Source organism: Dipodomys ordii, unplaced genomic scaffold, assembly GCF_000151885.1.
Source record: "Dipodomys ordii isolate 6190 unplaced genomic scaffold, Dord_2.0 Scaffold1, whole genome shotgun sequence".
Lineage (NCBI taxonomy): Eukaryota > Metazoa > Chordata > Mammalia > Rodentia > Heteromyidae > Dipodomys > Dipodomys ordii.
Genome location: NW_012267217.1, coordinates 52,964,042 through 52,985,352, shown reverse-complemented (window position 1 = coordinate 52,985,352; position 21,311 = coordinate 52,964,042). Strand labels below are relative to the sequence as shown.

The 21,311-nt window shown below is 47.9% G+C and overlaps 3 protein-coding genes across 11 annotated transcripts in view; 2 read left to right on the top strand and 1 right to left on the bottom strand.

The window, feature by feature from the left end:
- The window catches only part of Glb1l (galactosidase, beta 1-like), a 7,776-nt gene extending 6,366 nt beyond the window's left edge, over positions 1-1,410 (top strand). Inside the window, exons 5-7 of the mRNA XM_013018757.1 lie at positions 244-395; positions 607-822; positions 986-1,410. Of these exons, the coding sequence (XP_012874211.1) occupies positions 244-395; positions 607-822; positions 986-1,252 (635 nt within the window). The 3' untranslated portion in view covers positions 1,253-1,410. The remainder of the gene's footprint in view (positions 1-243; positions 396-606; positions 823-985) is intronic.
- On the bottom strand, positions 1,362-8,331 carry Ankzf1 (ankyrin repeat and zinc finger domain containing 1). Of its 2 annotated transcripts, none has more exons than XM_013030648.1 (13): positions 7,953-8,331; positions 6,577-6,689; positions 5,711-5,813; positions 5,420-5,610; positions 4,915-5,027; positions 4,674-4,821; positions 3,917-4,145; positions 3,636-3,749; positions 2,678-3,137; positions 2,416-2,527; positions 2,111-2,278; positions 1,901-1,986; positions 1,362-1,699 (listed from the first exon to the last, which is right to left on the bottom strand). In XM_013030648.1, the coding sequence occupies exons 1-13, from the start codon at positions 8,098-8,100 to the stop codon at positions 1,576-1,578; spliced, it is 2,109 nt and encodes a 702-aa protein (XP_012886102.1). In that variant the 5' UTR covers positions 8,101-8,331; the 3' UTR covers positions 1,362-1,575. The 2 variants fall into 2 exon arrangements, 1 of the variants encoding a protein (XP_012886102.1); XR_001175607.1 differs by having other exon boundaries at positions 1,625-1,699; positions 1,807-1,986.
- On the top strand, positions 8,320-21,278 carry Atg9a (autophagy related 9A). Of its 8 annotated transcripts, none has more exons than XM_013029989.1 (16): positions 8,320-8,691; positions 9,617-9,674; positions 10,064-10,195; positions 10,315-10,358; positions 11,885-11,949; positions 12,692-12,853; positions 13,037-13,178; positions 13,734-14,482; positions 14,566-14,719; positions 14,826-15,005; positions 15,372-15,620; positions 15,802-15,980; positions 16,082-16,199; positions 18,235-18,457; positions 19,687-19,832; positions 20,231-21,278. In XM_013029989.1, exons 3-16 carry the CDS (start codon positions 10,093-10,095, stop codon positions 20,234-20,236), a joined length of 2,520 nt encoding a protein of 839 aa, XP_012885443.1. In that variant the 5' UTR covers positions 8,320-8,691; positions 9,617-9,674; positions 10,064-10,092; the 3' UTR covers positions 20,237-21,278. The 8 variants fall into 8 exon arrangements, with proteins under 8 accessions (XP_012885443.1, XP_012885518.1, XP_012885674.1 ...); XM_013030064.1 differs by having other exon boundaries at positions 8,510-8,691; positions 9,620-9,674; XM_013030220.1 differs by having other exon boundaries at positions 8,536-9,035; positions 9,620-9,674.
- Positions 21,279-21,311: the final 33 nt, after the last annotated feature.

Here is a 21,311-nt window from a genome sequence, read left to right as displayed (position 1 = left end):
AAAAAAGCTGGAAGTGGCGCTGTGGCTCAAGTGGTAGAGCTCTAGCCTTGAGCTGAAGAGCTGAGGGACAGCGCCCAGGCCCAGAGTTCAGGCCCCATAACTGGACCAAAAAAAAAAAAAAGTTCTAGAATGGATGGTGAATAATTGACAGATGACTTTCTCTCTGTCTTCCAAATTATATGTTCTAATATAGCTTCTTAGCAGTGACCAAAAGCTAGAGATGCCAAACCCTTTGTTTCATAGGTTCTATCTCTTATTCCCAGGTGTTCCAGGGTGTTCTGGAACGAAATACAAAACGTGAACTAGCTTTGACTGCAAAAGCAGGTGCCAAACTGGATATCTTGCTGGAGAACATGGGAAGGCTGAGTTTTGGGTCTAACCATAGTGACTTCAAGGTGAGATGATTTTACATAGTTCTTCCCCAGTACTCTCATTGGCCAACTCCCTTGGAAAGATGGGGGCTTAATGGAAGATAAACTAGAGTCATGTCCATAAGAGTTAGATAGTGTAGTGGTTGTGGGGACTTGTGGACAATGGCCAGTTACATTCCAGAACTTTAGGGATGGTGAGTTTAGCGAATGATGACTTTTTATTTGCTCCCTGCAGGGCCTGTTAGAGCCACCGATTCTGGGGCAAACAATCCTTACTGACTGGATGATATACCCTCTGAAAATTGATAAGCTTGTGAAGTGGTGGTTTCCCCTCAACTTGCTGAAAAGACCACAGCCTGACATTCCCTCTGGCCCTACCTTCTATTCTACAACATTTCCAATTTTAGGCTCGTCTGGGGACACATTTCTATATTTACCTGGATGGACCAAGGTATTGCTAATTAATGGTAGTAGTTGGGAGTGTAGGGGGGAAAAAGTTAAATCACAAAAGGAGGGAGGACAGAAATTATTCCTATGATTTGAACCCTGAAACGGGATGATTTTACTCTGCATTGAGCTAATCCTTTCTTTTTCCCATTCCCTCCCCTTCCCAGGGCCAAGTCTGGATCAATGGGTTTAACTTGGGCCGGTACTGGACAAAGCGGGGGCCACAACAAACACTATATGTGCCAAGACTTCTCCTGTTGCCTAAGGGAGCTATCAACAAAATCACATTGCTGGAGCTAGAAAATGTGCCTTCCAAACCTCAAGTTCAATTTTTGGATAATCCTATCCTCAACGGCACCTCGGATAGGCCACATTTCGATTCCTTCTCAGACCCACAAAGTACATATGAACCAATTCAATTAAGTGGGCACTGAAAAATAGTAAACCTTGAACCTAGGACATGGAGTGGACAGGATCCGTTGGTGTTGGTCATGGCAATCACAAGAAACCAAAGGTCAGAATGACTCTGAATATAAGTACAAGTTCAGTTTGCTTGCCAAACTTTATTGTGATTAAAGTTCCAGACTCAGTACCAGCTCCACACACTTCTGTGGCCCTGTCTTTGCCCTAGTTCCTGAGTGTCTCTCATCCTATTCTTCAAAAATAGTCTCTCTCTTCATGGGGAAAAAAACCTAGGGCTTGTGTAAGCATGCCATTTTGGGGTTCCACAGTTGGCTCCAGGTGGAACTGTAAGAGTTCAGGAAGAAGGCTTCCCTGCCCGATTTCGATGATCCCGGAGGCAGCGTGTAGAACAAAAAGAGAAGTCGAGGTAGTGAAAAGGAACGAGGCCTTGGAGCGATGCCCCACAACTCCAGCAGCGTCTGAACAAGAGGAAGAAAGTTGACTGGACAGGTACCCCAGAAACTTGTCAATGTAAGCTCTCCCCAGCCCATAAAGGTTCCAGAGTATCTTAAATCCCTTTAATAACCTTTTAAAGTACTATGTAGGCATTCACTCCACTTGACCCAAATGATCCTTACAATATTATCATCCACTCTTTCATTCATCTGCTGACCCCATACCCAGCACTGATGACTGCAGAGTCAGGGATCGGAGGGCTAGGGGCTCCCAACTGGGCAGCAAGTCGGCGTTCCGCAGCCAGAGCTCTCTAAGAAATAGAAGTTGTATTAAGGACCAGGCCCAGTCCCCGGTGTGCTTAAGAAGCAACAGCTACGTTCTTGGGAAGGGATGAAAGCTCTAAAGAAGCCATACCTTACAGCCTGGAGTCTTACCTTCTCTCGGTCACTGAGGCTGGCAAATCGCCGCTGCTCTTCTTGTTCCCGCTCCTCCTGCTCTTGCTGCTTTCGCTGTTGTTCCTCTCGCTGTCTCCGGGCTGCCTTCTGCTTTCTTTTCCGTGTAGCCTGCTGTGCCTCCATTTCTGGGGTCAATGGCCCTGGCACCTAGACTTGCAAAAAAAAAAAAAAAAGTAAAGATTCCTATAAGCTATCTTTTGCAAAACTGCAGGGAAATAGAAAGGAGCTACTGAGGAGCTATGATGCCTTCCCACTCCGTATTTGTTTTTCCTTTTCCAGCTTACCTGAGCCTTGTTGTAGTCATAGGCATCTGGATTCTTCTCCATGAACCTTCGGAATTCATTACGTGTTGATCTATCAGCTGCCACAGTATATGGTGGCTGGGCCTGGGAGTCTCTAAGTGCAAAACCCCCCAAATGGGTTCAGCTTTCTCCTTGCCTTTCCCAATATCAACTCAACCAAACCAAGGAATAATGGACAACACCCAAATGAGTCATCACATGGCTATATCCTCTATACCCAAACTGGCTCTGGATAGAGACATACCGCACAGTGGGGTCAGCACCTGCCTCCAACAGCAGACGAACTACTGAGCCTCTTCCAGCTGCCGCTGCTGCATGAAGAAGAGTAAAGCCACCAGAGCCCAAGGGAGCACTAAGTAGGGACATGACTCCAGTGTCTTCAGGCCCAGCAGCTAACTGGACTTTCAGCACTCCAATGTCTCCAGCTCGGCAAGCAGCTAGAAGCACATCCCAGAGCTCTGGCTGGCCAGGGGCTTTGGCCTCATCAACCAAGGGGGCTGCAACCACTTGGAATGACTGTGAGGAAGGTTCATCTTCTTCAAGTTGCTCAAGTGCCCCAGCTTCCTGGTCTTGACTTCTCTTCTTCTTAGTCTTTTTTCTCCTTCGCTTGGGCAATAATTCATACTCACGAAGACTCAAGGTCTCTAGTGTTAATTCTACTAACTCCAGCTCTACTGGGGAGCCATCTTCCTCTGATGCTGAATCTAGGGAAAAATGTCATATTAGGACCCATTTAAGGAATAAGCAGAGGGTGGAAGGATGTGGGCTTCCCCAGAAGCATTCATGTATATAAAGAGATAATCCAGATCATCTTGAAATGAAATTGTGTTTATTTTATCCTTGGACTCTCCCTATGAACAGCTTTAAGATGGAACACAGTAATGAAAAGCAACCTTTAGCTCTAAACCACAGCATCTAATCAGATGTTTACAATCTGAGAATCATGCAACATATTCAAACATCTACTCAAAGGATAAGACTTTCCTATGTGTCACGGATACATCCATGGACGAACAAATAGAACTGGAAATGTCACTAAACATGTCTCAGTTGTTGGATGTGTTGGCACACATCCTAGTACTGGAGTTGGATATGGGAGTTGGGAAGACTAAGGTCAGTCTAGATTATACAGTAAGACCCTATCACTGTATTTTCAGGACAAACCCTTTTGGGTGATTCTTCATTTTGCTCAAGTTCCTTACTTTCATCACTGGGAACATTGTCTCTTTCATCCTCAGTAGCCTTCCTCTTCTCTTTCACAGTCTTCCAGTGTGTCTGAGATGAGCGCAATCTGACTATCTCTCGAGGGTCTTCTCCTGCCATAAAACAAAAGGTCTTTCTCAAACTTAGCTGAGGAGAATCTAACACAGGTTTTTCTCAATGAAAATGTAATTGGCCTGCCATCCAAAGGTTAGAAAACTTCTGGTTACACACTTGAGAGCCAGAAGGCCTAGAAGTACAGGAATCTGGATCAGAGACTCACCATAGATATGCAGAGTAGTCAGCTTGTTGAGCACACGCTGGAGCTCTCGGAAGGTGGGTCTGCGGGTAGTGAGAGGGATGTCCCAAAGTCGGGGATCCTCCCTTTGAAGAGGTGCTCCATGGCCTCCAAAGAACAAGGACCGGCCAGAGCGGGGAGCCCGAAGCAGAATTGTTCCAGCCTCCCGCAGGGCCTTAGCCCAGTCTGGCTCTGCCAACAGGTCACGAACATCCTAGGAAAGAAGGTAACTCCATTTGGTATATCTTTACTTGCTACTCTTAAAATACACAAGCCAGGTGTTGGTGGTTCATGACTGTAATTATGGCTATTCAGAAGACTGAGATCTGAGGATTGCTTGTTCAAAGCTAGCCCTCCTAAAAGGGTTTTAGCAGACAAATCTAAAAAGCTTTTTATCTCCAATTAACTAGTAAAAAGCTCGAATGGGAGGTGAGGCTCAAGTGGTAGAGTACCAGCCTATAGTGAAAAAGCTATGGGAAGGCATGTAACTCCGAATTCAAGCTCCAGTACTGGCACAAAAGAAAATTAAAAATATCCCAACAAGAGTGGGAGAAAAAGGATGAAAAAGGAGAAAGAGATCCCTATTCTACTTATACTACCCATGTTTACTTCATTATTACTATGTCTAATGAATATTAGAAAGGTAAACAAGTCCAAACTACCCTACTGTTAACAATGAGTTGACAATGAGAGGCAAAAAAGTTCTTAGAGAGACTAAGATCTGGGAGGCAGTATAACTTACCTTACATAATGTGGCTTCATTGTAACGCCTCAAGCTGGCTCCAGCAGAACGTGATGTCCTGCCTCGAGCATCCTGGAGCCCCTGGGCTGTGCCCCGCTTGGCCCGCACAGTATAGCGGTGAAAGGTTTTGTGTGTCACCACTTCTCTTCTGTAGACAGCAAAGACTCAGTACTGGACACAACCTGGTGCTCCCAGGCTAATGGAATCCATTCCATCCTTATCCCACACAGTGCCCTCTCACCCTTGAAAAACAGCACCAGCAAAGTGTCCAGCTGCAGCCATCAGCACTACGCAATATTTGGGACCTCCACTTTTCAGGTTCTGTAGTAGCAGTTCTGCCTCTTCTGGGGAAACCTACAACACAGATGCAGCAGAACATTCTAGCTGTTACATTTGACAAAAGCAAGAAACCAAGCGCCAGTGTTGTGTTTCACATATATTTTCTCATTTATTACAGCCACCCTGAGCCTTGTTTTCATTTTACAAAGAGGGAAATTTGAAGCTTGGAGAGATAGTTGTAGAAGATCAAGCGGTAGAAACCACTTCAAACCAAGACTGGTTTGTCCCCCAAACTTGACCCCATCAAACCTGACCCTTTCAAGATTTAAGACAGTTTCTGGCCAAGACTGGCTGTCAAGTGTGAGATCCACACTGAGAAGGAAGAAATGAGACATGGACTGGCTAAGGAGCAATCTTAGGCTGAATACACAAAAAGGATTGATCAACTAGCCTGTGCTGTCACTTGCCTGATGAGGACCTAGGACACATCGATAGGCATAAAGAAACTGGCCCTGGGCATTTTGGAAAAGAACTCTACAGGGGTAGAAGCCCCTGGGTTGATTAGGCTTTTCAAGTTCAGTCTTCTCGCCCAATGTCTTCAAGTCCTCTTCACTGGCTGAGTCTGAGTCTTCTGATCCTGAGATGCTAGAAAGATCTCCTGAAGACAGACAACATAGGACATACAAGTTTAGTACCTTTTCACTTCCCTCACACCCCTTAAGGCCTGCTCCCAGACAGGCCCTCCCATCAGGCATCACCTGTGGAGCTCTGCTTTTCAAAGTCCAAAGCAGACAGGAGAGACTTGTTCTTCAGACGCTGCTTTATGTTAAAGCGATGCCAGTCAAGTTTATAATGTTCTCTCTGGTACAGAAAAACAGAGAAAGCAGAAAGGCAGAAATATGTCCCAGCCTGGCCTTGTATACTAGCCAAGACAAGTTGTAGAACTTCAAGAAATATGACAGAGTAACACCAGTTGAATTAGTCAAAACAAGTCCTTTATGAATTTAAGGCAAATCACTCTTCTCACACACCATTAAATTTATTATTGTTAATTTGGGGGAGGTGGTCCTGTGGCTTGAACTCAGGGCCTGGGCACTGTCCCTGGGTTTCTTTGGCTTAAGGCTAGCAGTCTACCACTTGAGCCACAGTACCACATCTGGCTTTTTCTTTGTAGTTTGTTGAAGATAAGCATCTCAACAAACTTTTCTACCTGGGCTGGCTTCAATCCACAATCCTAAAATCTCAGCCTTGAATAAGCTAGGATTATGGGAGTGAGCCACCAGCACCTGGCACTGTTATATTTTTCCTTCTAATGTCTAGCCCTACATACTCACTTTTTTTTTTTTTTGGTTGGTCATGGGGCTTGAACTCTGGCCTGAGCGTTGTCCCTCAGCTCTTCAGCTCCAGGCTAGCCCTCTACCACTTGAGCTACAGCACCACTTCCAGTGTACTTGTGGTTTATTGGAGATAAAGAGTTTCATAGACTTTCCTGCCTGGGCTGGCTTTGAACCACAATCCTCAGATCTCAAGCCTCCTGAGTAGCTAGGATTACAGGCGTAAGACACCAGCGCCCAGCTCCCTCACTTTTTTTAATTTAAAAATTTTATCTTATTATTATTTTTACCTGTTCCTGGTAGTTCTGGAAGGTTTGGTCACAGGCTGAACAAGAGAATTTCTCCGAAATATCCAAAGGACCCTGAGATACTTTTCTTTCTGGGCTTGCTCTCTCCCCTGAACCTAAATAAGAGAAGGGTAATTAGAGGCAGAAAAGGAACTCAAATCCACAATGCCTGCAGCTACATTCAGTATCTGAAGGATACAAAAGAATGATAACATGACCTTGTCTTCAAGGAGTTTATACTTCATTCATCTTTAAATAAGTGATAACCATAACCACAAAATAAAATGCTTCTGAAAAGATGCATGTAAAATGAATATGTCAGTTTTGTATTTAAACTAGCCAAATGGATTGTCTTAGAATCTTGCAAAAATAATTCCTGTTGAGGTTAATGTTTTTCATCTTTTTTCCCCCCTTAGGTGTTGTAGACTGAATCCAGGGCCTCAAGCTAATTATGTGCCCTACCATTATAACCTCATCCTTAAATTTCTTTTCATTTTATTAGGCACCATATATGCAGAATCTCTTAGCAAGGGTAAATATAACGATTATTTTTCATCAATCAAGAAAATGCTTCTTGAATCAATGCTCTTCAAAAATCCCTTAACACAGTAACAGTTAACTACAGAAATGGCCCATTTCTTTCCATTGAACTTCACTGACACAGCTACTCAACAACCTTTTTCCTCTGTTTCCCCACCCTCTAGTGAACTTGTAGGTGCACTCAGTGGCTACTATGGGGATAATAAACATGTACTCATAAAGACAAATCTAAAGTATATTTGAATCACATCTTCAAAGTTACCTAGACCAAAACCTTACTTCCTGGTCCCTTGAAGGTAACTGGGATTTGGCTTCCTTCCCTGTAAGGCTCAAAATCATTACTTTTGGGATGCTGGGAATTTAACAAGAGACTTGTGGTACACAACCCTTCCCTTCAACTCTTAAAAAATTATTTTTAACTGTGTAAAAATGCCGTTTTTAAAGCTTACAGTTCCCATCACAGGGCACAGTTAACCTAAACTGAAAGGAAAACAAGGCAAATTAAAGTTATACAAAACCAAGCACAGACTGATTATTCTAGGCAAAAAGGAATGATAGAAGTCAGGTTACATTTTGAATCTATCTTTGAGTATTTTTGTAGGCACTGGTGTTAATGTGACGACATACAAACAATAAGCCAAAAGAGTTGTTTGGAGACAACTCGTGTGTGTGCTAAAAACTATGCAGTTAAATTAACTTAGGACAAACTGCATTCAACAGAAACCGAAGTCCACAGCAACTCACTCGTAAGCTAAGAAGGGAAGTCTTTCCTAAAGGAGTAAAAGTTCCAAAGAGCTTCATGACATTCCTCATGGGTCCACCCCAAACCTCCCGAATACCTGGAGAGTTAGTGCACGGAGCCCGGACCCCAGGCTCCCCCAGAACCTGGCTCACTAGGCTGAGGCCCTGAAGGACTGGAGCATCCACGCTGAGATCAAACAGGGAGACGGACGTGGAAGCCGGAGCCGGAGCTGAAGTTGGCGACATGGCTGAACGGAAATGATTTAAAAGCAGCTCTTGGAGCAAAAAAGAGGGGAAGAAACAGGAGATCCTACTGCCACATCTGCCTGCCGGCCTTGGTCGCCCTCATGCCGCAAGGCCGCTGAGCCTTCAACCGCATAATCTCGCCCGCGCGCCAAGAAGCCGAATCAAACGTGCCAAGAGTCAAGTGGCCGGCACGTCCACAGTTCCACAGCCGAATTCCTGCAACACAACAATCTCGTCACTACGGAGGCACAAAGAGGACAAACCGTGGCGCCCGCACCTCAGCCCCGCCCTACTCAAAGCACACCATTGGTCTTCTGACTGCCAAGACCCGCCTCAAGCCTCTCGTCCCACCCCTTGGGTCGATCATTGGCCAGTGTGTCTCCACCCCTTACGTTCATTGGGAAGACTGGCTGCGGTGACAGTGAGTGGCAGACGCCAGGCCTAGCGCTCCCGGACGGGCCGAGCCGAGCGGAACCGACCGAGTCTCTTGGAATCGTCCGGGTCAGGGTTCCTGAGGTGACACGCGAGGCTGGTTATTGGAACCCCTTAACCCCAGGCCGGACCTGGCCAGGGCTGCCCACGGAGCCCCAAGTGAGCTCGCAGCGCGTAATAGGGGAAGGGGCGTCGCAGGAGGGCCCGGGGGCGCGCATCCGGAATGTTTTGATAGCGGGCGCGCGCGAGCGATCGGGGGCGCGCTCTGGCGGTCGGAGCGCGCGCGAGGTTGTCGCTGTTGGGAGCCGAGCCCTGGGCCGGGGGCCGGGCGACCCTGGGGTGCTCTGTGCTCGGGTCCCAGCGGCTGGGTGTAGTGAGGCAACCCAGCTAGGGGTGACAGCTGTAGGTCTGGCTCGACTTCTCCAACATCCGCAAGAACCCTCGAGCCCAGGCCCTACCAGCAGGGGATACATGGGCCCTGGTCTACACTGACCCAATGAGTGGTGAGTTCCCTAAGGGGCAGGGCTCCCACTAACCCCGGGAATCCCACTGGGGCCAGGCGGGTCCAAGATCTACCGTCCCTAAGGTCTGCACTGATTGGGTGAGTACCTCCTTGACCCTGCCTGGCTCCAGGGACCCAGGGAACCCACAGATTCCCACAGGATCTAGCTACAGTGGCTCCGAGTTTCCCATCCAGGAGCAATGCCTGTCAGTTAGATCTTCTGTGTCAGGGAAGCAGGCGAAGGGGCTAACCAAAAAGATCTTCAGAGAAGGCTCTTATTAGGTGTGTTGCGGATCCCAAGAGCCATGTCTGGGTTCCGAAGCTGAGGTTTGCAATGGAGAGACAGTCCAGAGGGCTTGTGGCCTGTACTAACTCAATGTCTACAGGGTCAATGAAGTTTCTTCTTGGTATTCCAGAGGGGAATGAGTGACCCCTGATAGTACAGTTCTAGGCTGGAGGGTACTCTTCCCCACTATGGTCTCCCTGCCCTCCTCTTAGTGATGATTGGATGGGTGGCAGGGTTGGAGTCCTTTCTCTCACACCCTTCCCCTCCTCTTTGGGGCCTGACACCTTTTCCTCCAGCAGCTGTCCAGCCAGGGCATCCAGGACTGGAGTGGAGCAGACACTGTCCATGGAGCTGGTAGGGCCATGTGCTTATCTCAAACATTTGTTTACAAAATGCTTCCAAACTGCTAGTCTCTGGGGAGACCAGGGTTTCCAGAAGGGGCAGGGGAGGGACTTATGAACAGAAAATGAAACAGCTCACCTCCTACCAAAGGGCATATTCTCACTTCAGGCCAGGGAGATATCACTAGATACCTAGTAGAGACTCTGGGAATGACTGACCAGAGTTTGGACCTCCTCAAGCTTACTGCTCTCCTTGGGTTGTTACTCCTGCTCTCCCTTGAGGCCAAGGAGGCTGGTGAAGGAGGTAAAGCCCAAGTATTCTTTCTCACTTCTTCTGGCCTAGTCAGCAGGGAAGCAGCACCTGGATCTGATCTAGATTCTCTTCTTCCTCATCACTGGCAGGTGGACACGGTGGACAGGGGGAGGTGGTGATGGCGCAGTTTGATACTGAGTACCAGCGCCTAGAGGCCTCCTACAGTGATTCACCCCCTGGAGAGGAAGACCTGTTGGTGCATGTTGCTGAGGGGAGCAAGTGTGAGTTCTTGAATGTGACAGCCAGAGTTGGGGTGGGGGAGAGTAGGTGGTGGACTAATGAAGGAGCAAGGGGCTTTGGTTCTTTGGGGACTCTGATATCTCTGTTGTTGTATCCACAGCACCTTGGCACCACATCGAAAACCTTGACCTCTTTTTCTCTCGAATATCCTTTGTGTCCCTGTGTTGTAAGTCTGGGGTATAATAGCTCCTCTGGGCCAGGTCCCTAATGAGAAGTTGAGGTGCATTCAATTTTAATCCCTGGGAAGGGAAAGGAAGCTCGTCCTGGGGCTGAAGGAAACTAGTGAAATAATGATTATTAAAAATAATGATAATCTTACATTTACTGAGAGCTTTGTGTACTTTGTGGTGGTAATTTATAAGGAACTTTTGTAAAGATAATCTTTCCCAATGAGAATTGTAACGATAATTGTGGTAATTAATGCCTTTTACTTATCCTTTATCAGTTTTGTGTTAAATACTTTGTAGGCATTTTCTTAAACCTAATTCTAACAAGTATTGCTAATCTAATTTACCATTGTAGACAAAACCTTAGAGGATGAAGCAGAGGTGTGGCTCAAGTGCCAGTCTTGAGTGAGAAAAGCCAAGTGAGAGCCAGAGACCCTGAGTTCAAGCTCCAAATCCTGGCACAAAAACAAAAAGTTTTAGAAAGATTAAGTAACTTGTATAAAACTATACTCTAGAAAGTCACAGAGCCATACCTTAAACTTAAATGTGTGACATCAAAATCTCTGCTCTCGATTATCTTTTTTTTTTTTGCCAGTCCTGGAGCTCAGGGCCTGAGCTCTGTCCCTGATTTTCTTTTTTGCTCAAGGCTAGTACTTTATCACTTGAGCCATAGCACTACTTCCAGCTTTTTCTGTTTATGTGGTACAGAGGATTGCAGCCCAGGGCTTCATGCATGCTGGGCAAGCACTCTACCACTAAGTTACATTCCCAGCCCTCTTGACTGTTATCTTTTTTTGGGGAGGGGGGCTTGAACTCTGGGCTTGGGTGCTGTCCCTCAGCTCTTCAGCTCAAGGCAAGCACTCTGCCACTTCAGCCACCGGTCCACTTCTGGTTTTCTGGGGATTAAGAGTCTAGTGGACTTTCCTGTCCAGGCTGGCTTTGAACTGTGATCCTCAGATCTCAGCCTCCTGAGTAGTTAGGATTACAGGCGTGAGCCACCTGGGAAGGCTTTGACTGTTATCTTTACTGACTTTTTTGTGTTTGGGGGTGGATGTTTTGATACTCTGGTCTAATGCTCTTATTCAGTTTTTTCACTCATAGCTGGCACTCTCCCATTTGAGTTTTTTTCTGGTTAATATGAGTCTTTCCAGAATGACTCTGAACCACAATCCTCTGATATCAGCCTTTTAAGTAACTAGTATTATAGGCATGAGCCACTGATACTCAGCGCTATTTTTTCTTTTTTTCTTTTTTTTTGGTCGGCCGTGGGGCTTGAACTCTGGGCCTGAGCACTGCCCCTCAGCTCTTCAGCTCAAGGCTAGTGCTCTACCACTTGAGCTACAGGGCCACTTCCGGTTTTCTGAGTGGTTTACTGTAGATAAGAGTTTTACGGACTTTCCTGCCTGGCTGGCTTTGAACTGCGATCCTCAGATCTCAGCCTCCTGAGTAGCTAGGATTATAGGCATGAGCCACCATCGCCCAGCTTTTTCTTAACACTTATACGTTTATAATCTACACCAGAAGAATGGCTTCACATGTATGCTCATTGGGGAGATCTTTGAGCTCATGTAAGTATACAAAGAGATGGGTGTTGGAGTGAAAGAATAAATCTCATTCTTTCCTTGTACTCATCCCTGGCCCTGTCTTCCAATGCAACTCAGTTCTAAAATCAAAATTCTACAGACCTTATAGTTCATTTCAGGACCAGGTGTGGCACTGAAGCCTACAGACTCTTCCAAGAATAGCCTTTCCTCCTTTTGTGAAGAGAACTCACACCTTGAACATTTCATCAGGGCTGCAGTGGGATGTTCATGGTTCAGACAGAAGGTCTGAGAAATGGTACTTGAGGAAAAAGCCTCTGTTCTGCTTTAGGCCTGATGCTAGGCAAGAAACCTTTTAGGAGAGGAGCCTATAATGTTACCAAAGAGGGAGAGGCCTCTCTCAGTGAGAAGAGTTCACATCCTCAAAGTACTTTTACATATTGCCTCAAAAGGATCAGCAACTGGAGACAATAGACCATAGATATAAAACCTCTAAAAGTCAAGTCCAGTATTAGTGGTAGATTACCATGAGGTGAGGCACGCAGGCTGAATCTGGGGCACTTGAAGCAAAGAGCAAAATATAGGAGCCAATTTGAGCCTGCAAGTTCCTGTGAGGCTGAGCAGTAGGAAGAGCCCATTTGGAAATCTCTAGTCCCTTAGACTTCCTATCTTGTTAGGCTTTTCTAGGCTCTACTCTTGTACCTCTTTATTTTGTTGGTAGCTCTCTGACTCTGGGATTATGTGTGCCCCACCCCTTTCCACCTTCCAGGCAGTTCCTCTTTGTGGTTGCCTTCACCACTTTCCTGGTTAGCTGTGTGGACTACGACATCCTATTTGCCAACAAGATGGTGAACCACAGTCTTCATCCTACTGAGCCTGTCAAGGTCACTCTGCCAGATGCCTTTTTGCCTGCCCAAGTCTGTAGTGCCAGGTAAGGTGGTAGGTCAGAATGGAGTCTAGTTCTGCTGGTAGATAGGGAATAGTGTGGTGTATGAGGCAGCAACTCATGCCCTAGAACACAGGCTCAGACTCAACCTAGCAAAATCCTTTAGGAAGCAGCATGTCTCCAAGACTCCTTCCTCAAGGACCCACCTCTCCTTCATTTCCCCACTAGGATTCAGGAAAATGGCTCCCTTATCACTATCCTGGTCATAGCTGGTGTCTTCTGGATCCACCGGCTTATCAAGTTCATCTATAACATTTGCTGCTATTGGGAGATCCACTCCTTCTACTTGCATGCTCTACGCATCCCAATGGTAAGCTGAGAAGTTGGGCCATTTGCAACATAACTAAGACATTTTGGGAGGGATCATGGGTATTACTGGATATCAAACAACCATATCTATCATTGTGAGGTGTGCTAGTTTGCTTCCTGCTAATGTGACAACATACCTGAGAAAAGCGTTTTATAAAAATAAGTTAAGCTGGAGGTGTGGTTTAAATAGTTAAATGCTTGCCTAACAAGTATGGGGCCCTGAGTTTAAACTTCTGGCCTTCCTAAAGGTCTTTTGGCTCCTAGTTTCGGAGGTTCAGCACATGGCTATTGTCCCAGTTACTTCTGGGTGCATGGCAAGTGAACATGGCATACTGGAGGAGGGAGCCTGCTTACCTCCTCTTGGCTAAGAAGCACAAAGACTGGAAAGGGTGGGGTCCCAAATCCCAGTATCCATTCCAGATGAGGAAGTATCTGCTGGAAGGTTCTACTCTGCTAGTCGTATATCCTGAGACTTGCAGGTTTGCAAAACAAAGAAGTTTCAGTAACTCCCCTGCTTTCCATATCTTGTCTCTTGTCTCCCCCACCCACCCTGCAGTCTGCCCTTCCATACTGCACATGGCAGGAAGTGCAGGCCCGGATTGTGCAGACGCAGAAAGAACATCAAATCTGTATCCACAAGCGTGAGCTTACAGAGCTGGACATCTACCACCGCATCCTCCGTTTCCAGAACTACATGGTGGCTCTGGTGAACAAATCTCTCCTCCCTCTGCGCTTCCGTCTGCCAGGCCTTGGGGAGGCTGTCTTCTTCACTCGTGGCCTCAAGTACAACTTTGAGCTGATTCTCTTCTGGGGGCCTGGCTCTCTGTTTCTCAATGAATGGAGCCTCAAGGCGGAGTACAAACGTGGAGGGCAACGACTCGAGCTGGCCCAGCGCCTCAGCAACCGCATCCTGTGGATTGGCATCGCGAACTTCCTGCTGTGCCCCCTCATCCTCATCTGGCAGATTCTGTATGCCTTCTTCAGCTATGCTGAGGTGCTGAAGCGGGAGCCAGGGGCCCTGGGAGCGCGCTGCTGGTCGCTCTATGGCCGCTGCTACCTCCGCCACTTCAATGAGCTGGAGCATGAGCTTCAGTCCCGCCTCAACCGGGGCTACAAGCCTGCCTCCAAGTATATGAATTGCTTCTTGTCCCCTCTGCTGACACTGCTGGCCAAGAATGGCGCCTTCTTCGCCGGTTCCATCCTGGCTGTGCTTATTGCCCTTACCATCTATGATGAAGATGTGTTGGCTGTAGAGCACGTCCTTACCACTGTCACACTGCTGGGGGTTACTGTGACCGTGTGCAGGTGGGCTGGGGCACCATGTGGGGGACAAACAGATTAGTATTCTAGGGAAGGAAATGTCTTCACCATGACCCTGATCTCACCAGGTCCTTCATCCCAGACCAGCACATGGTGTTCTGCCCTGAGCAGCTGCTCCGCGTGATCCTTGCTCACATCCACTACATGCCTGACCACTGGCAGGGTAATGCCCACCGCTCACAGACCCGGGACGAGTTTGCCCAGCTCTTCCAGTACAAGGCAGTGAGTGGAGTTGGAGTTAGGGCCTGCTAGCGACTTGACCGGTAGCTTGGTGGTGAGGGCTGGGCTACCTCCTGCTTTCTTCTGACCTTGCTTTCCTCCCTTCTAGGTGTTCATCTTGGAGGAGTTGCTAAGCCCTATTGTCACACCCCTCATTCTCATCTTCTGCCTGCGACCTCGGGCCCTTGAGATTATAGACTTCTTTCGCAACTTCACAGTGGAGGTTGTTGGTGTTGGAGATACCTGCTCCTTTGCTCAGATGGATGTTCGCCAGCATGGTCATCCCCAGGTATTGTGAGAGGAGTGGGGCAAGTGGCCAGGTAATGTAGCTGACACATCATGTCTTTGGGTAAACTACAAAAGACTACCCCTTCTGAGCCAACAAGTGAAACAAAAGCAGTGTCACTGCTTGGTAACCAGGAGCCTGTGCTAGATTTCAGCCCTAATTTGTACATTAGCCGGGCTCCCTTGAGAAAAAGCACATCACAAGCAGCTGGCCTGGCATGTGGCTGCTTCTGAGGCGAGCACTGAACAAGATATGGAGATGCATTGTAGTCTTAGTCCTCAAGGAGCAAAGCCTATCGCTCTAGTCATAAAGGCACGGGATGAGTTCCTGTAAGAGAACAGGCCTGCTTACCTCTTCTCCCTTGTGCAGTGGCTCTCCGGAGGGCAGACAGAGGCCTCAGTGTACCAACAAGCAGAGGATGGGAAGACGGAGCTGTCACTCATGCACTTTGCCATCACTAACCCTGGCTGGCAGCCACCGCGTGAGAGCACAGCCTTCCTGGGCTTCCTCAAGGAACAGGTTCAGCGGGATGGAGCCGCGGCTAGCCTGGCCCAGGGTGGTCTGCTTCCTGAAAACGCCCTCTTCACATCTATCCAGTCCTTACAATCCGAGTCTGAGGTGTGTACCTGGGGACTGGGAGATGATGGGGACTAGAGTGGGGACTAGAGGATGGGGCATTGGCTACAAGGTTTCCTCTGCCTGTTCAGTCTGTGGCATTGGGTCCAGAGTACAAGATACTAGGGAATCTAGAGGCCTCTCCCCTACCCTGAAAATTCTCCCCACCCTTTTTCCCCCCTAGCCCCTGAGTCTTATTGCAAATGTGGTAGCTGGCTCATCCTGCCGGGGCCCTCCACTGCCCAGAGAGCTGCAAGGCTCCAGGCACAGGGCTGAAGTTGCCTCTGCTCTGCGCTCCTTCTCCCCTTTGCAACCTGGGCAGGTCCCTGCAGGCCGGGTTCCTAGCACCATGACTGGCTCTGGGTAAGTAGAGAATGGCTAAGATGGGACAGCATGGCAGTAGCCCCCAACAACATGTGTGGTATCAGAAGTGTTGATGACTGCTGTCTGTCTCTGCTGGACAGGGTGGATGCAAGGACAGCTAGCTCTGGGAGCAGCGTATGGGAAGGACAGCTGCAGAGCCTGGTGCTGTCTGAATATGCATCCACAGAGATGAGCCTGCATGCCCTTTATATGCACCAGGTGAGCAAAACAGAATAGAAGCAAGACTTGAGTTCTACTCCCTACTCTTATCTACCTATGCTACATTCTCTATTCTCATATATTGTGTGTGTGCATGCGCACATGTGCACGCATGCACCAGTACTTGGTCTTGAACATTGGGCCTGAGAGCTGCCCCTTAGCTTTTTCACTCAAGGCTGACACTCTATCATTGGAGCCACAGCTCCACTTCTGGCTTTTTAGTGGTTGATTGGAGGTAAGTCTCGTGGACTTTTCTTTTTTTTTTTTTTTTGGGTCGGGTCGTGGGGCCTGAACTCTGGGCCTGGGCGCTGTCCCTCAGCTCTTCAGCTCAAGGCTAGCGCTCTACCACTTGAGCCACAGCGCCACCTCCGGCTTTTTTCTTTTTGCTTATGTGGTGCTGAGGAATTGAACCCAGGGCCTCAGGCTTGCAAGGCAAGCGCTCTACCACTGAGCCACCTTCCCAGCCCCTTGTGGACTTTTCTTTGAACAGCGATCCTCAGATCTCAGCCTACTGAGTGGCTAGAATTGCAGGGGTGAGCCACTGGTGCTTGGCTTCTCATACATTCTAATAATCTCTTTAGTGTACTCTCCAGGGCCCACTTAAGCTTGGAGGTTCACTCCTAAGATACTCAGATGCCATCCCTTTCTCCTCCTGCCGTTACCTCTTCCTGAGACTTTCTGAGTACCCTTATTAAGGGCCTTCCTTGCCTACCCTCCAGAATCTTCCTGGGTTTTCTCTGTAGCACCTGATACCATCTGACATTCTGTATTTCTCTTTATTATGATTTAGCCTCCTACAACAACCACCTCTACTAGCATATAAGCCCCATAGGGCAGGCAGTTTTGCCTTTTGTTCATTGCTGTGTCCCCGGCTCCTAAAACAGTGTCTGGCATTTAGACCCTTGGTCAATTTGTTTCGTTTTAGTATATATGGTGTACAAGAGGTGTTTTGTTGTGACATTTCCACACACATATACTGTATTATCCATTCAAACTCACTCCTCCATCCTACCTCCATTTTCTTCTTTTTCTTTTTTTCTTATTTTTTTTTTTGTCAGTCGTGAGGCCTGAACTCTGGGCCTGGGTGCTGTAACTCAGCTCTTCAGCTCAAGGCTAATACTCTACCACTTGAGCCATAGTGCCACTTCGGGTTTTTTCAGCTTATGTGGTGCTGAGGAATCGAACCCAGGGCCTCATGCATGCAAGGCAAGCACTCTACCACTGAGTCACCTTCCCAGCCCTTAATAAGAGTCTTATGGGCTTTCCTGCTGGGCTGGCTTCAAACTTGATCCTAGTTGTCAGCCTCCTGAGTAGCTAGGATTACAGGCATGAACCACCAGTGCTGACCTAATTCCCCAACATATTTTGCATACATTAATTGTACAAGTTGAGACATTTGTACACATGTAACAATGTATTCAGATCAACCCACCTCTACTGTCACTCTCCTCATGCTACTCACCCTTCTTAAGACAATTTCAATAGATTTCATTGTTCTTTCATTATTTATGGAAATAAACTAGTGCAACATATTCATCCTCATACAGCCTCTTCATTAGCTCTCCCTCACTTCCCACTGATTCCCCTCCCCATCTGAGGCTGTTTAAAACAATTTCAGCAGGTTTCATTGGTTTGTTTATAAATAAATATATACATATACACACACATATATATATGCAAATGTACTGCACAGGCCATTTTCATCTCATTCAACTACTTTGTTAGCCCTCTGCTCACTCTCATTGGTACCCCCTCCCCATTCCAATTCTGTTATTTTCCTGTCATTCCTTTTTTTCTTTTTAGTGTATATTAAATTACTCAAATGGATAGGTAAAAAGTATGCCCTGACTCACAAGCTCTTCCAGGGATCTGCTGCAAACAGCCCAGAGAGCATCAGATGTCTATCATACACTGCTAACTTTGCATTCTAGATTGAGTTGGTGCTGGGGAGGGTAAGTGGTAATTGAAAGTATTGTGCAGATGTTTCAGACAGATAACCTTCTGTCTGCAACTAATAAGTCTCCCACTTCTCCAGCTCCACAAGCAGCAGACCCAGGCTGAACCTGAGCGGCATGTGTGGCACCGCCGGGAGAGTGATGAGAGTGGGGAGAGTGCCCCTGAAGAGGGAGCAGAGGGGACTCGAGTCCCCCAACCTATCCCACGCTCTGCCAGCTATCCCTGTGCTGCACCCCGGCCTGGAGCACCCGAGACCACAGCCCTGCATGGGGGTTTCCAGAGACGCTACGGGGGCATCACAGGTATCCACCTAGGGCTATAGAAGGAAATAGTCTGTGGGGAAGTATGATTCTCCATGTTATCTCCTCCTCTTCCTCCTCCTCCTCCTTTTGGCAATACTGGGGTTTGAACTCAGGGCCTCATGGCTTGCCAGTCATTCTACTGTTGAGACACATCCCAGCCCTCCAGCCCCGGCCCCCCACCCTTTTTTTCTTTTCAGTCATGGGACTTGAACTTTGGGCCTGGGTGCTGTCCCTGAGCTCTACAGCTCAAGGCTAGCACTCTACCACTTGAGCCATAGCACCACTTTGGGTTTTCTGGTGGTTAATTGAAGATCAAGAGTCTCATGGAGGGGCTGGGAAGTTGGCTCAGTGGTAGAGCGCTTGCCTTGCATGCCTGAGGCCCTGGGTTCGATTCCTCAGCACGACATAAGCAAAAAAAAAAAAAAAAGAGTCTCATGGACTTTTCTGCCCAGGCTAGCTTTGACCATGATCCTCAGATCTCAGCCTCCTGAGTAGCTAGGATAATAGGCATGAGCTACTGGCACCTGGTCCTCCAGCCCTTTTTGGCACTGGTTACTTTTGAGGTAGAGTCTTGCTTCTTGCACAGGTGTGTGCCTGGACTGAGTTCTACCTGTTTTAGGCTTCCTATTCTAGCTGGGATGATAGAAGCACACTACCATGTCCAACAACTTACCTTAAAGATGGAGTCTTGAGGACTTTTCTGGCCAAGCTGGCCTGGAGTCACAATCTTCCCAATTTCAGTCTTCTAGGAAGCTTAGGACAACACATGCTATTGAAGCTTGATCCTCCTAAGTTTAGCCTTCCAAGTAGCTAGGATTACAGGCTAGAGCCACTGGTGCCTAGTTGAAAGGGTGGGGGGTTATTTTATTGTTGTTCCTTTACTAGGGCTTGAACTCCAAGCCTCTCCCTTCTTTGTGCCATCCCTCTCCCCTACAAATGGCTGGCCTCTACCACTTGAGCCGTACCTCCACTTCTGTTTGTTTTTGCTGGCTAATTGTAAATAAGAACCTTGCAGGTTCATTTTCCTAGGCTGGGTTAGAATCTTGATTCTTAGATCTCAGCCTCCTGAGCAACTAGGATTTTAGCCATGAACCACTAGCACCCAGCACAAAAGGGTGTTTATTTTTTAAGAAGAAAAAAGTCAGAAGGATGGAGCCTGAGAAAACTAAACCCCCAAATAGTCCCCAAACAGTTCTCATTCCTGTTTATGTTCCTATTTGTCTCTCTAGATCCTGGCACAATACCCCGGGCTCCCTCTCATTTCTCCCGGCTGCCCCTAGGAGGATGGGCTGAAGATGGGCAGCCAGCATCAAGGCACCCTGAGCCTGTGCCCGAGGAAGGCTCAGAGGATGAGCTTCCCCCTCAGGTGCATAAGGTAAGGGTTTCAAGGTCCAAGAACAACTAGCAGAAGAAGCAATTTCCAGACTAAAGTGACAGCTTTCCAGGTGAAGGGAGGTAACCCCCAGCCTGTGCATTTTCTCCAAAATATACTCCCTTTCTTCCTCAGTTGTTCTGAAGACCAGGGGTTGGTTTTGCCTTTGCTTACCTCCCCAAGAATCAAGCTTCCCTTTTTCTAGGCTCCCATGGGACGGATATCTCCCATTACCAACCTTTTCTTTTTTCTTTCCTTCCTTTTTTCCTTCCTTCAGTCCTATCTTATTAGTGTACATTAGTTATACAGAGGAAATTTTATTTACATTTCCACAGATGTGTATAATATATTCCAATCAATTTCACCCCTCTAGCACTCTCCCCACCATTTTCTCTTCACAGGTATAGACAAAGCTGAAGAGCATCCCCATGCCCAGGATGGAGGCCATGGCTGCCCTGCCATCCCATCCATCCACCATGGGAAGGCTCCTCTGAGTGTTGCCTGGCTCCACGTGTATGGTGTTTGTGTGTTCATGCCTGGCCAAGGGAGATGCCAACACTGGGCTTGCCACAGCCCCAGAAGAAGTTGAGGTCTAGGAACCAGGGGCACACAAAACTCTAGCCTCATCCCAGAACCCCCTTGGCTCAGAGTGTGGTGCTAGAAACTGGTCCCCAGCCCGGTTCCAGACTGCCACCTTTGCACTGACCCCCTGCAAGACTCCAGAGGGCTGCCAACCACAGAAGCTGCCAAGCAGGGAGAACCTGTGCCAACTGTGGAGTGGGGAGATTGGGCCTGGACCCTCAACCCCTGCAACCTGCCCCTTTACCCAGAATAAATGAGCAGCTCAGGCTGTGGCCCTTACCTCACCCCTAGCTCTCGCCCAGTGCTGCAGCCAGCTCACCTCTCTTCTCCCTGCACACCACTGGCATGTGTGTGCTGCTTGCTCCCATTCTGTTGACTTGCTTCCCCTTGGCTTGGCTTTTGCTTTAGGGTAGAAACCCTAATTCCCAGCCACCCTTATGCTATCTTTTGACACTAAAGAAGGAAAGTTTCTAAATTGCAGGAATAGGATGAACATTCTTTGCTATGTCTCCAATTTTTAGGATGGGCCCTTGGGAGATTGAGGTCTTCCTAGGCCCCCTTTGCTGCTTATTATACCCATCCCACATGAGACTGACAGGGTTGGAGTGTGACCTCAACTGTCTACATCCCAGCAAGAGTTCTAGCCTGCATCCCACTGTCCCCTAGAAGACAGAGGGGGTGATGGTCTCTCAATAGGCTGCCGCATTGCATGCTGGGACTCAGCTCCTACCCTCTGCCCCACCCCTTTACCCAGCTCTGATCTGCTGCTGAGGAAGGGTGGTGAACTCTGCTGCCCTACCTCACAGTGGCCGGGGTGGGGACCATGTACAGCTTGATAACCCTTAATAAAGAAGGGACTTTGACCAGGTCGTGGCTTGTCTTATGCAGCCAGGGTTTTGG

Coding starts and splice junctions, on each gene's coding strand:
- Ankzf1 (XM_013030648.1), bottom strand. CDS start 8,100: ATGTCGCCAACTTCAGCTCCGGCTCCGGCTTCCACGTCCGTCTCCCTG. Junction 5,814..6,576: donor TCCAGAACTACCAGGAACAG/GTAAAAATAATA, acceptor TTTCTGTACCAG/AGAGAACATTATAAACTTGA. Junction 1,987..2,110: donor GCCTCAGTGACCGAGAGAAG/GTAAGACTCCAG, acceptor TCTATTTCTTAG/AGAGCTCTGGCTGCGGAACG.
- Atg9a (XM_013029989.1), top strand. CDS start 10,093: ATGGCGCAGTTTGATACTGAGTACCAGCGCCTAGAGGCCTCCTACAGT. Junction 12,854..13,036: donor GCCCAAGTCTGTAGTGCCAG/GTAAGGTGGTAG, acceptor TTTCCCCACTAG/GATTCAGGAAAATGGCTCCC. Junction 13,179..13,733: donor ATGCTCTACGCATCCCAATG/GTAAGCTGAGAA, acceptor CCCACCCTGCAG/TCTGCCCTTCCATACTGCAC.